Raw genomic sequence first — 13,396 nt, 5'->3', positions numbered from 1 at the left:
ACTCAAAGACCTCGATCAAGCCAAGGTCACTCGAAGACTTAAAGACCTCGATCAGTCAAAGCCATTAGAGAACTAGCATATATCGATAACTCAATGTACTTATCAAGATATTAGTTCTCTAATAACAAACTTAAGACCTCGAATAAAAAATCAAATACAAAATAGAGACAAATCAAATATCCAAAGATTTTCAAACAACAAACAATTCAATCGGTTGAATTGACAAGTCTACAAAAGCAGCTTGAGGTGTGCAAGATTAAAGGTGAAGATTAACTGACAAAATGAGATCAAGTCTAACAAAGTATGCAAAGATATGCCAAGACAGAATTGGAAGATATGTTAAGCCATAAATGGAATGATTAGTGACAGGTTACTAAAGTCAAAGGCACTTTTATAGTACACTGTGTAAGCTAGTGTTTAACTATCATATAAATTTAACACTGACATTTTGGAAGTTATAACAATTTAGATAGGATATCTTATACTCTCTCAAGATAGAAACTAAGCTCTTTATTAACAAAGAGTCTAGAAATTTTATAACAAAATATTCTTAATTTTAATATAAAATTAAGTGAGTTTTGAAAGATCTGTGTTAACTATTCTTGCTATACTTAATTTATTGTTAACACATTTCATGCAAAATTTATTTACTTTGTTCACCACTATAAAACATTCAAGAAAAACCTAAAAACTCAAAAAACACATTCACCCCTGTGTAATTCATTTCCTAACAAATGGTATCAAACTGTAATGCAGGTAAGTGAATAACTTTCTTTGTACCTTAACCTGTCTAGGCCCCTTCCTCAAACTGTGAAATATCAGTTCAAAAGTAGTTGACACGCCATAAGCATTATAATGCAGTTAAGTGATTAATGATACAGAGTACATAAATCATGTACAGGGTAACATTTTAACGGGTCAATTATGTACAGAGTGTAGAACTGGGGTTTTTGTTCTATACTCTCTCTCTCACTCTCTCCCCTTTGCGATTTTAGGGTTTCTATTCAGGTTAGTATTCTTTTATCGTTGGATCATTAAACGATGTATGTGTTATATATACATATATGAATTTGTGTTGTAACATCTCTGCCCTTATGTTGATGAAACTTAATTAATGTCTTGTTATATGCTATCTATCTGTAATTCTTACTCTATAATTTCTCGCAGATTTATATTTTCTTTGGTGGAGTTTGTTTGGTCGGGTATAATTGATTTACTTATATTTAGGGTTTTTGTTCGTGTTAATATGGTGTATTTGTTTGTGATATTTGTGTAGTTTCGTACTTTTAAATATAACTATATGGTGTGTTCTTAGTGTTTCTCATTTCTAGTTGTTTCGATGGAGTTTTTTTGTACAATCTTTATATATAGTACACATGAATGGTAAGAAAACTAGAGTCTAGAGCATACCAATGAAAGGAACTAAACACAGTGCTTCTATATTATGCTGTGGTAATTTATATGTATGCTTAGGGTGAAAACACTTCACGAAGTTGGGTTTTGTTCTAGCTGCTGAATTTTTTAAAAAAAATTAAAATAGGGAAAACTCTGGATAAATATAAAGAGTTCATGGTGTGGTGATTGAGAATAAACCTTTTGAAATTTTACTTGTAGCTTCTGTATAATTAATGGAGTCGGATAAATATAAAGAGTTCAATTATTCTCAATTATCAAATGGTTAAAATACACTCACTTCACAAAGATTGGCTTACAATTGTTATATGTATGCAGTATGCTTAACCAAACAGTTGATATTACGTCTCCAGTACTCGTCTCATGCACACTTTAGCCGGTACTCATATCTGATAATATATATCAGATAATATTATGTTGATTGATTTCGAATTCTATAGGTTGCAGGGGCCTCTATGAATGTACATTAATTTAAAGCTCTAGGATTCAAGTGTACATATCCCTCTCATAGTTTTTGTGTTATATATATATATATATGAATTTGTGTTAATTTTATCATTGAATCATTAAATGATGTCTGTGTTATATATATATATATGTGAATTTGTGTTGTAACATCTCTGCCCTTATGTTGATGAAAATTAATGTCTTGTTATATACTATCTATTCTCTGGTGTATCTCTGGTGGACCTATTTTCTTTGGTGGAGTTTATTTGGTCAGGTATAAATTATTTACTTATATTTTAGGGTTTTTGTTCGTGTTAATATGGTGTATTTGTTTGTGATATTTGTATAGTTTCGTACTTTTGAATATAACTATATGGTATGATATTAGTGTTTCTCATTTCTAATTGATTTGATGGTTTGTGTTGAATGTAGAAAAAAAACTTTGGAGGTATGTCAGGAGTTTTTTCAGACTCACAGTATGAGGTAATGAAAGGACAGGCTTCAGAGTTCGAGCTTGAAGCCATGTATGAGAGGATGATTCAGAAAACTTTGAAATTGGATTGCGACAGGGCACTTGCAATGGTTGATCGAAAACTGGGTAGTAGCCAGAATAAGCAATATCTGTGGGAATTAAAGGCCCGTATCTTATGGTATAAGAAGATTTATGACAAGGGTAATTGTAGAGCTTGAAGTACTTGTTTGGATTAGCTGCAATTCAAAAAACAAAATCACTTACATATGTTTATATACACATCTTTTTAGGTGTATTTGATGCTTTGGGGAATATTTTCAGTTCAGCGGGTGCATTTAGATTTCCGATGACATACCTTGTGTATGGGTAAGTTTTTTTTTCTGTTAAATTTGTCAGTTTTTTTATCCGCATGTTTTTTTGAACTTCTAATAATCAGTTGCATGCATTTATTTGTTTTATCCCATGTTTCTACTGAACCTGTTGCATTATTAATTTGTTGAATTTCAGGACTTCTTTGCATGTTAAAGAGGGTTCTGATGATCAACTCAACCTCTACAAGCTTGGATTACAGGAAGCTGAAAATAAAAATGATCAGAATATGATAAACGAATTCAGAACAAGAATTCAACTACGGGAGGAAATAGAAATTGTTGTGGTTTGGATGAATTTTTGGTTGATTTATGGTTTGAGAAGTGAGTTGAGGTTGTGAAATACCGAAGGAGTGAAGTACTAATTAGAATTAATTAGGATAAGTGCTGGAATATAGTAGCGTGGCACATAAGGTGTTTGATAATTTGACTCGGAAAATCTGTGTAATCTGGTGGAGATCAGTTGTGCTGTGAGAAGGATTAACTAGCTGGAGTGTTAGTGAACCTGTAGTTTTGTACTGCTGACTGGATTGTGAGGTTTTGTATTATGATCGTGGAGTCAATTCTGTTGTGTGTGTTAAGTTGGTGAAGGGTGGTGGTTGTGGACAAAGTACAAACTAATTGATCAATTGACTGCGGTGCTTGGACCAGAGGTTTATTTGGAAATTTTGTTTAACTAGTGTCATTGATTGTGGAGAATTGAGTTGTAGTGAGGTTGAGGCTGTTTGGGAAATCGTATTTGTCAGAAATAAGTTACTTATTTCTGAAGAAAGTACATCAAACTGTACTTTTTTCTGAAATAAGTTACGTATTTTTTGCATAAACCAAACATCAAACCCTTTCTAAATACTTAATTGTATATATTAGTATGTAAATGTTATATTTTTTTTTTGAAATAAGTGCTTATTTTTTACTTATAAGAGGAGACAAACGGGACCGATCGCTTCATTAGAATCTATTTAGCTGTTTTGTCAATCTATTTATATTGTTGAATCCATGCCCATGAATGAGAAGTAACATCTCTATATATAATACTCAGAAAACTTGTTTATCTTAATTATATTGTTGACAACTCCGCTAATGTGATGGAAATACTATATCAACAGCCTGCCAAAAGATAAAACAGTTTGTTGCAATCTTGAATTTCCTCATTATGTGGCTATATTATGTCTGTTTATTGTCTCGTCCATATATCTTAAAAGAAATAAATGATTGAGTCTCTTACTAATTTGCTTTGATTTATGTAATTGCTGTTTGATTTTCCATTCAAGTTCACCCTAATCAACAAACTTGGAGAAAAGTGTTACATGGGGATACATGACACAGGAAAGGTGCAAATAGAAAAATCTTTAGTTGCTGCCACCAAACATCAAGTGAAAGAGTTTCATGCACTTCATTCTATATGTGCACAACACCACAGTCTTCTGACTGTGGAATTTGTTGTCCATCATCCCATTGATAACACTGATGAGTCGCTTGTATGTGAGGTAGTTCATACCTTGAAAGATTTTTTCGATAAGGAGTTTCAGAAGCTTCGCGGGGCACAGATGACTGAAACTTTGTGGTGGGATCACATTTGTGAGAGTTTTCGAATAATCTTTAGGTAAAATGTTTGTAACTGTTTTAATTTACACTCTACTTCTCTGCATTCATATTTCATATATTTCAATCTAAAAAATATACACAAGTGTAGTAGTTAATCTTTTTTTTTTATATGTAGAGATGTGATTCAGGGGATGATGTTTCTATACTTAAGAACTGATTTTGGTTGTCATGACTTGTCCTTCAACATTTTTGTTACAAAAAGTGGGAATGGGAGGATTCTACCAAGTATGATTCAGAACACAATTGGAAGAAAGGAATGTGTTAATCAGATTACACAATTGAAGGACGCAATGAGGACTGTCATAGCCTTTCCGTTCAATGGTGTTATAAAAAATTTAGAGCTACCATTAGAATTGAGAAGGTTTTTGGATTTTGACCATTCGAGATGGTTAGTTAGAACACTTGCTTTAAATCTATAATTGCTATCATAATTTTATATTTGGTTTCTCATATTTTAATCTCCTTGTTTTAGTTTCGGTCCTACTTGGTTTGTGATTAATTGTCCATTTTTCTGGACGGTGAATAAGAAGGTCCAGTTTGCACACGAGCTAAAAATGTTGTTCAAGCTTAATCGTAATATAAAGTGGGAAATTGAAACATGTCTTAAGAAGGCACGTGTGTTTGAATTTTGGAAAGACAAGGTTCCTGAGGGTGTATATAAGAAGATTTTGCACTATCATGAATCAACAACATCAAAAGCTAAAGCCGAAGTTGAAGATAAAGATAAAGCTAAAGTTGGAGATGGTTCTGAGGCCGAAGTTGAAGATAAAGCTGGAGATGGTTCTGCATGTAAAGAAGTCCAAGGTTTCTTACTTAACCACCTACTTTCTGCAAATAATTCTGTACACACCTTATATTACAAATTCTTGCATATTATTTACAAGATGCTGAATAGGATCTACTAATTCACATTGACTTCTATTTGTACTAGCTGAATCTTCATTCCTGATAATGTTCTAGTTCTTCTATTTCTTTTTAGGTGGCATGCTCATGAGATTATAGGATGTTAGTACTATGCAGATGCATTAATCAATATATAAAAATAAATATTATATAGCACTTACTAAATTTGTTTTTAACATTCAAGCATGATTGTGAAGATTTCGTTTCTATAGCATCAGATTCTTTTTCACCCTCTATATACATACAAAAGTGTAATGAAGTAACCTGCTTTTTTTGTATGAGAAAAACATACTTATTCTATTGGGTTATTGCAGCATTCGATGGTTATCATGAAAGAGCCGACATTTGTCGATTTTTTGTTGCATCATACATGCATGTAAATGATTACATGTACCTAAATGATCGAAGATTCAAGGTAATACCATTTTTAGCATTCCATATTAGTTTTCCTTTAGTGAATTTGGCTGTACGAGCCAGATTTGTGTTTAGTTATGATCTTGTTATTCTTTCGTTTGTTGTCTTACAGCCTTTAAGAAGGGCTGAAATTGAGGCGGCATTAAGTACATATTTCCCGTTTTTTTACGTGGATATGTTTGAATGCCTTTGTAAAAGGGCGGGGTAAGTATACAAGCTCGTTTTTAAGTTCTGATGTTTTTGTAAAGTTTTAAATATAAGTAGTAGGGGTAACACAACTCTTTTACAACTCTTTTATATACTGACATGGTGTTACTGATGTTCTTATAGTGAGTTGGGAGATGAAGTCTTGAAAGTGGTGTCCAGTTTAGGCAATGCTTCTGATTTCCCCCCTTTGAAGATGTAGCGGTATTGATATTATTAGAGATTTTCTAATTTAGCTTTACAAGAACTAAAGTTTTTTGCATGATCATTTCCATAGGGTTTTCGTATAAATGATAGGCGTATATTTTAATAGCTAAAAGAGTCGTAGAGGATTATGCTAGTTTATAGCGTAAGAGATACCACCGATAAAGTTTCAAAAAATGACATATTATGGTTTTAAAAAATTGAAACCAGCTCTACCGACCATTTTATCCTTATGAAACTTGCTCACATGCAGCTCATTGCAATATAAACCATTTAAATGTGATAAATACTCATGTGAACAGTAAAAATAGAAAAAATCACCAAGACATTGAGGGAAGTCAATTCCTGAAAGTCCTTTCTCCACTGACAGCATGTTCTCAGTATTTGCATCACCCAAAATTCATTCATATCGTGTGGAATACTTCCCCTTTCCTCGAAATCATTGTTGTCTGCAAAGTGTTTATACATTGTAAGTGGGATAAAGACGCATGATCAGAACCTGAGCTTGAATACAAAACAACTTATAATAATAACAGATGATTGTAACTGCAGTAAACCAAGTGAATCTTCATCTTTAGCTATTTTTCCTGCAGCTATTACAACTTCAACCTTGGCTATTTTCCCCGCAGCTATTACAACTTCAACTGGAAGAGGGGCAAATGATGACCAGTATTAATTTCTCGCTGCAGCTATTTTTGAATGAACATCTGCTAGACATTTCAGCTTAAAGCATCAGAAGTCTGTGCGGGAAAAAACTAAGCCCATATTAGTGTATCATTTGAATCATTTTGATGCATAATGATTTTGTTCATATTCTAAAATGTTTTCTTTACGGTTTAGCACCTAATGTCTACGGCAATCTGAGTATATCCTTCCGTGTCATACATTTTTCAAGGACAAAATCTCATGAAATATTAAGCTTACAAGTTTAGTATTCTTTTCTTGTTTTTTTTTGCTAAATAGGTCAGTACATATTCTGTGCACATACAAATACTGTACACTCCCCAGCAAGTTTTTCTAATGGATGTGAGCTTCTGATTAATAGTCTATGTGCACCTGCTGCTGCTGCCAATAGCCCATGGCAGTATTTTGGGTCGGTGCCAGAAGTGTGATGGCACTTTGTTTAAACAAGAAACAAAGTAGTGTTATAGTAGATTAGTACTCCACCCTCCCATTTGTTTACACTTTCTTTTTTGGGATGTACCTTCCAATTGTTTAAATTTCAAAATTTTCCAAAAATAGTAAAGTTTTTATAATTTTTAAAATAACTACATCTACTACTTCTCTTCATTATATTCACTTTATACCTATAATATTAATCGGTCACACTACTTTACTCACTTTTTTAACTTTCTCTACTATTTTATCATTTTCCTTAAACTCCGCGCCAAACCCAAATGTAAACATTTGGGAGGGACGGAGGGAGTAGCTAATAGTCCTATAATAAGTTGAAGCTGCTGCTTCTTGCAACTTTTTCTGTCTGTCTACAATACTAACTGAAACATACTTTGTGTGAATGTCTAAAACTATCAAAAATTATAGAGTTACAAAACTCTATAATTTGAATCATTGTTTCTAAATTTAAGCATATACCACAATGCTTTGTTGTAGCATATAAAATGGCATTATTAAAATACAATTACTGATTTATTAACCTTCTTCTTGCAAATGTCTTGTTGATGGTTCAAATGTTAAAGGAGGTTCTTCCGCAACTACTAACTAATACACAAATTTACAATTTTTTCTCATCAAGATCCAAACTTAAACCCCAATAACTTTCACAAACAATAAAATCATAAATAACCTTAAATCACAAAATCAAGAATTACATGGCTCTCTGCAAAATCAACATCAACCTTGAGACCCTATCGAATCATACCAAAACACAAAATCACAAAAAGGGTGTATACACATCAATCAAATACATATATTATTTTACACTTGCATGTTTATGACAAGTATAACAAGTGTATATTCATTTGAAATTAATCAAATGTTTGGTTCTAGTTTTCATACAATGCATACACTGTTCCTAATACTGTTCCCAACAGAGTGTCAACATAACCCTAACAAAATAGTGTCCAAATTCTCGGCTCACTGTAACTTTGAGCTACTTCAGTAATATAATCATCTTATATTACCCGAATTTTACACAAAATCTACTCCAATCACTAAGTTAGAGATACAGATAGTTATGAAAAGAAATTGTTCATGAACTGCTAAACCTAATACAATCTTTATGATCCTAAAATTGAGCTGATCACTGTGCATCTAGTTTGCTACGGAGAATACTAATGTTTTAGGTTTTTTTTATATTTACACACTAAAATTAAAAAATGACACCTTAGCAGGGAAACATCACAAAAAAGTGGATGCGCCGAAAGAGTCATACAAATCGTCCAGATATGTGGACCTGTTCTAGTCATAATTAGGAACATACCCACTATTTTTAACTTAAGCACAGCCATGATAATTCCCATATAAATATGCAACTATGTATTTTCTGTATAGATGTTACATATACCTGATTAGAAAAAGAAGTAGAAGGGTTTGATGTTTTACTTTAGTCGCGTGTGGTGGGCTGAAGGTTGTTGAAGACCTCCTTGTAAGCAATGTTCTTATTATTAATGGTCCTTGACCTCATTGTCACCATTTACTATAACAGCCCTTCTATCCCGGGGACTCTTGACAGGGCCACATACACTTGTTCATGGGTGAAAACCTGTCCAGGTAGATACAAGCCAACGCGTTTTAAAGACTGGCCCTGACTTTTATTGATTGTCATAGCGAAATATGGTGCCACTGATATTTGACGTCTATTAAGTTTGAACGGCCATTACGACTCTTTTGGTGACATAATGATACGGGGGATAGACCATTTACCCAAACGTGTGACTATTAGCCGCGTGCCATTACAGAGACCGCCAGATTGATTTAAGTTTAGAAGCAGCATGACAGGGGTTCCTTCTTGAAGTCGTACATCATGGTTTGGGACGCCACTGAATCTTAAACTATTTAACAATTCAGTCGGGTATAGCAAATCATAATCAGGCTTAATGTTAGCCATGCATACACTATCCGAACGTAAATATGTTCTCCCTTCCCACGAAATCATGTTCATCGAGAAGTTATAGTTCATGAACTGTTTCATTTTTTGGTGCTATACCTTTAGATATGCAGGATCCTTATAACTTTTCGACAGGGAAGGATAGACCTCGGCAACACTGTCCTCCATTGAAATTTCGCTTGTTGGCCTGCACAATTCTAATGGGATTTTTATCATCACCTGCATTGGTTGTCGTATAGAGAACCATCTCCTATTTGTAATAGCCACCTATCAAATGATGCTATTTTCTCGGCTTGTTTTTCATCAACCCCTTCCTTGTGTAGCTCATATTTTATTTTAGCTCAAAAATTTCGAAGTGCGGCCAAAGATAGGATGAGGTCAATGAGGCATCAACAATATCTGCACGCTCACCTTGAGGGATTATGGGTAAAATCTGGCGAAAATCGCCACCACAAACGATTGTAAGGCCTCCAAAGGGCTTGGACCGACTATCAGCATACCTGGTGTTTAGCAAATCTCTTAGTGTCTTGTCTAAAGCTTCAAAACGATATTTGTGTGTTATTGGTGTCTCATCCCATCTATGTCTCGGAGCCTCCGCCTAATTTTTGCATGAGACTTTCAATTTCAGCTAATGCATAAGACTCAGTTTGTTCTTTTGTTAGGTGTAGGTTAGGGGCCCTGAAACATTGTTCGTTGTAAGTGTAGCATGTCTTCTGAGAGTATTTTTGAATGAGTTTTTCAAAATTCTGGCACGTTAGAAACCTGGCAAAATACGAGCATTGTGACAAATAGATTGCGTAGCTCATTGTCTGTTGCCCAAACAGAAGCCTCAGATAGACAATCTACCCATTCTTTGTCATCATCCAATAATCCTAATGCATAACATGCACCCTTAAAAGTGGGATATGTGACTCCATCTACCGTTCTTATGCACTCAAATGACGTGCTCCCTTTTACAAAATTAAGGAGCATGCGCATATAGAAGCGTTCTCCACTTGATGGCAGGCAAAGTAGATTCTACCAACTGCCTTCCCTTTTTTCCGCTTGGTCCACAATTTTCACTTGGAATTCCAAACCCAGTGCTGGGGAAATTCTGCATAAGTTAGACAGCGGGCATCCTCATTCCTCCTGTTTGTTTCTAACCATTCGGTGAAATTTATTTTCTCGATTCCCGAATAATAATAATTTTCAATACATGGTAAAATAATAATTACACGTGTTATGAAAAAACTTTTAAGGTGAAATTTATTTTCTCGATGCCCGAATAATAATAATTTTCTGCAGTGGTTTTTGAAAACCTTTTTTAGTGGTCCTAGAAACAAGTAAAACCTTAAGAATCTGCCACTAATTTGATCAGGTTCAGGGTTTTATGTTAAAATCTTAACAGTGCTCTCAGGAAGGACCTTTTTCAATTCATGACCATACTTCCAAAGGTCTGCATACTGCTATTCATGTGTGCCATTTATCTTCTTCAAAGCCCTCACCTTTGCTCTGTAAACTGCATGTTTACTTACTTGACACTTCAAATCATTCACAATTTTTTATGAAATGCACTAATTGGCCAACTAGGATTCATTCTAATCTCTGTTTCATAGTAATCTGCTAGCCACTTGGAGTTTATTTGCTTCTGATAGAAGGTTGGCATACAACTGTGCTTCCTCACATAAATCTTTATCTGATAAGTTGCAGAGCCTTTATGCAGTGGAGATGCATATATCTTCCATTGGCATGGAGGCTCACACACATATTGTACCTTGCCAAAATTTATGGGTCTCCTATCAAGAATTGCCTATTTTTTAACTGCATCTCTAAAAATTCTTGAACTTCTGAAACACATTCCCAGTTGGAAGACAGGATTGATCATGTATGCATCCTCATTAAAAACAGGATAATTAGTTTCATTTTCATCTGTGCTGTTGGCTGCCATTCTCTCCTCATCAGAACCAGCATATATACTGGAATGATCACTCTCATTCCCCATCTCAGTATTAACATCAAATCTTCTTGTACTATTCTCATCCTCATCAATGTTTGTACCAAACAATAGGTCATCATCACTCTCATCCTTATTTGAATGATCAGAGTGGAAGCTCTCTTCACTAACATCACTCTCATCACCATCACCCTCGTATTCCTCATCAGAACCCTCAGAACTCTCATCTTCCTCATTCAGTTCAGAGGCAAAAGCTTCTCTAAATTCTTCCTCACCTCTAATTACAACATCCTCAAACTATGTACTGTCATAGTAGTTTTCATCAAATATAGATACATCAAACATTCCTATGTTTTCATCAGTCTGAACCTCTATGTTTTTTTCAATTTGAGAGGTAGAATTATGGGGAATGACTTCAGCAAAAAACTCTATATACCTATCTAATTCAAGACTCTTATTTACTATACATAACATAAGCAGTTCGATTGAAAGAGAAATACTATAAATTAACATGCATGTAAACAATAACAACATCTTTCACATTATCCCCAAAATTAAACAGAGCAATGTAAATACAAGTTTAGGCAAAGATGTACCTATATAAACGGGGCTTTCTCTGGGTTTATAAGCATCTGCATCTTCCTTCAGCCTTCGATACCAAGCCATTGATCTTACTCCTCACTTAATTTTTGATAGGGTTGTAACGCCCGGGAAATATTATGTATTTATTTTTATCAATAAATAATTATTATGTGAGTTTTGTGTGAATTTTTGGTGAATTATTTGATGATGGATAATAATATTTGGATGTTTATTTCTGATAAAATTGAGATATTTTAATTTCCAATTACCCAGAATGAAATCTAGATAACTTTGGTATTTTTATGGTAATTTTTGGATAATCATATGATTTTATAAGGATTTATAGAATTTATAATGATTATTTTACATAATTATAAAATTAATTTTTAGAATCAGAAATCGTTCCACTTCAACTGTTTTTGCATTTTTACAACCCGAAACTCTTCCGAAAACTCCTTCATAAGCCAATCTGATAATTCTGAACACTTTTCATGTTTTGACTTTTTCGATCCGGGGTACGGTTTGACCTGTACGAGTTCCGGTGTGAAATTTTCGATACGCAAATCATTTTATATATTGATAAGAATCCATATTCTCAACAGGCGAGACATTATCACCTTAATTTCGTATAAAATATTTTATAGGAAGGTTTGTTTTGATAATTATCCAATTATGATATTAAAATCATATCGTCTTTTCAGTTAATTAGCGACTAAGTAAACTATTTTCGCAACCGATCTATAAATGCAATTATCAAATTATTAACTAAATAAAATATGCGATGGGTATGTCAGCTATGTGGTATTGTATTATTGATTGGTTGTGATTTGTTGGACGTGAAGATTAATTTTATAATTAATTATCGAGCTGTATAAATTTATTTTGTTTTTAAAATAATTTTTATTGAATATTTATTTTCAAAAATGCTAAAATTATTTCTAAAATTATTTTTATTGTTCTATAATCTTATTTATTATTTTAGGAGTTTATAAAATATGGAAATCAATATTTTATTAATTATTTGATTTTAAATGATTTTATGATCTCATTTAATTGTAAAATCAGTTTTTAATTCCAAAATTCTTCAAAAAATTTGAAGTTCATATTTTATGTAGTTTAAAATATTTCGAGAATTTTAAAAAAATTGTTCGGAAATTTTTAGGATTTATTTCACCTGCGCGTCGACCTGTTTAATTGATAAAAGCGGAAATAAAAATTCCGTTTCAAAAATTGTTTTAAAAATTTACGAAAATTTTATTTGGTTAGTTTTATTTGATTCGGGAGTTTTGAAATATATTTGGAGTTATTTCAATGTATTTTACCCATGTATTGTATCGTTAAAATAATTAAATTGTAGGTTAAACATCCATTAGTCGCGGGATTGTAGAGAAATTGATTATTAAATAACAAAAGGGGGCAGTTTGGTTCGGGTTTTAACCCATTTTCCTCTTCTGTGTTCAATCTCTCTCTCGTCTCCTCAATCTCTCTCTCTGAAATCTCTCCCAATCTCTTTTCTCTCTCGCGTCTCTCTCTCTGCAACCTCTCTCGGTTTCTCTCTAATTCTTTCTCTCTCCCCTGTTTCTTCACCTTTTTCTTTCTCTCTGTTGTACCACCGTCGTGCCTTCCTGTTCCGGCGACTTTTCTCCCTCATTGGTTTTCAGTTTTACTCCCCGGATGCCTTCTTGATTGTTCTCCTTTCCGTATGTATACATACAGTGTGTGTATATATGCTTGTGTGTGTGGTTTTACTGTGTTGTGTGTATATAACATAAGCAGTTCGATTG

The 13,396-nt window shown here is 33.5% G+C and overlaps 1 protein-coding gene across 2 annotated transcripts; it reads left to right on the top strand.

Annotated features, from left to right (window-relative positions):
• The first annotated feature begins 727 nt into the window (after nt 1–727).
• Nucleotides 728–6,966, top strand: LOC141676531 (uncharacterized). 2 transcript variants are annotated; one of them, XM_074482198.1, is made up of 10 exons: nt 728–1,008; nt 2,293–2,533; nt 2,623–2,698; nt 2,840–4,303; nt 4,421–4,693; nt 4,778–5,109; nt 5,523–5,623; nt 5,735–5,826; nt 5,953–6,030; nt 6,624–6,966. In XM_074482198.1, the coding sequence occupies exons 4-9, from the start codon at nt 4,008–4,010 to the stop codon at nt 6,026–6,028; spliced, it is 1,170 nt and encodes a 389-aa protein (XP_074338299.1). In that variant the 5' UTR covers nt 728–1,008; nt 2,293–2,533; nt 2,623–2,698; nt 2,840–4,007; the 3' UTR covers nt 6,029–6,030; nt 6,624–6,966. The 2 variants fall into 2 exon arrangements, with proteins under 2 accessions (XP_074338299.1, XP_074338298.1); XM_074482197.1 differs by having other exon boundaries at nt 729–1,008; nt 6,660–6,966.
• Nucleotides 6,967–13,396: the final 6,430 nt, after the last annotated feature.

Source organism: Apium graveolens, chromosome 8 (genome assembly GCF_009905375.1).
Source record: "Apium graveolens cultivar Ventura chromosome 8, ASM990537v1, whole genome shotgun sequence".
Classification (NCBI taxonomy): Eukaryota; Viridiplantae; Streptophyta; class Magnoliopsida; order Apiales; family Apiaceae; genus Apium; species Apium graveolens.
This window is presented reverse-complemented; position numbering and strand designations above follow the sequence as displayed.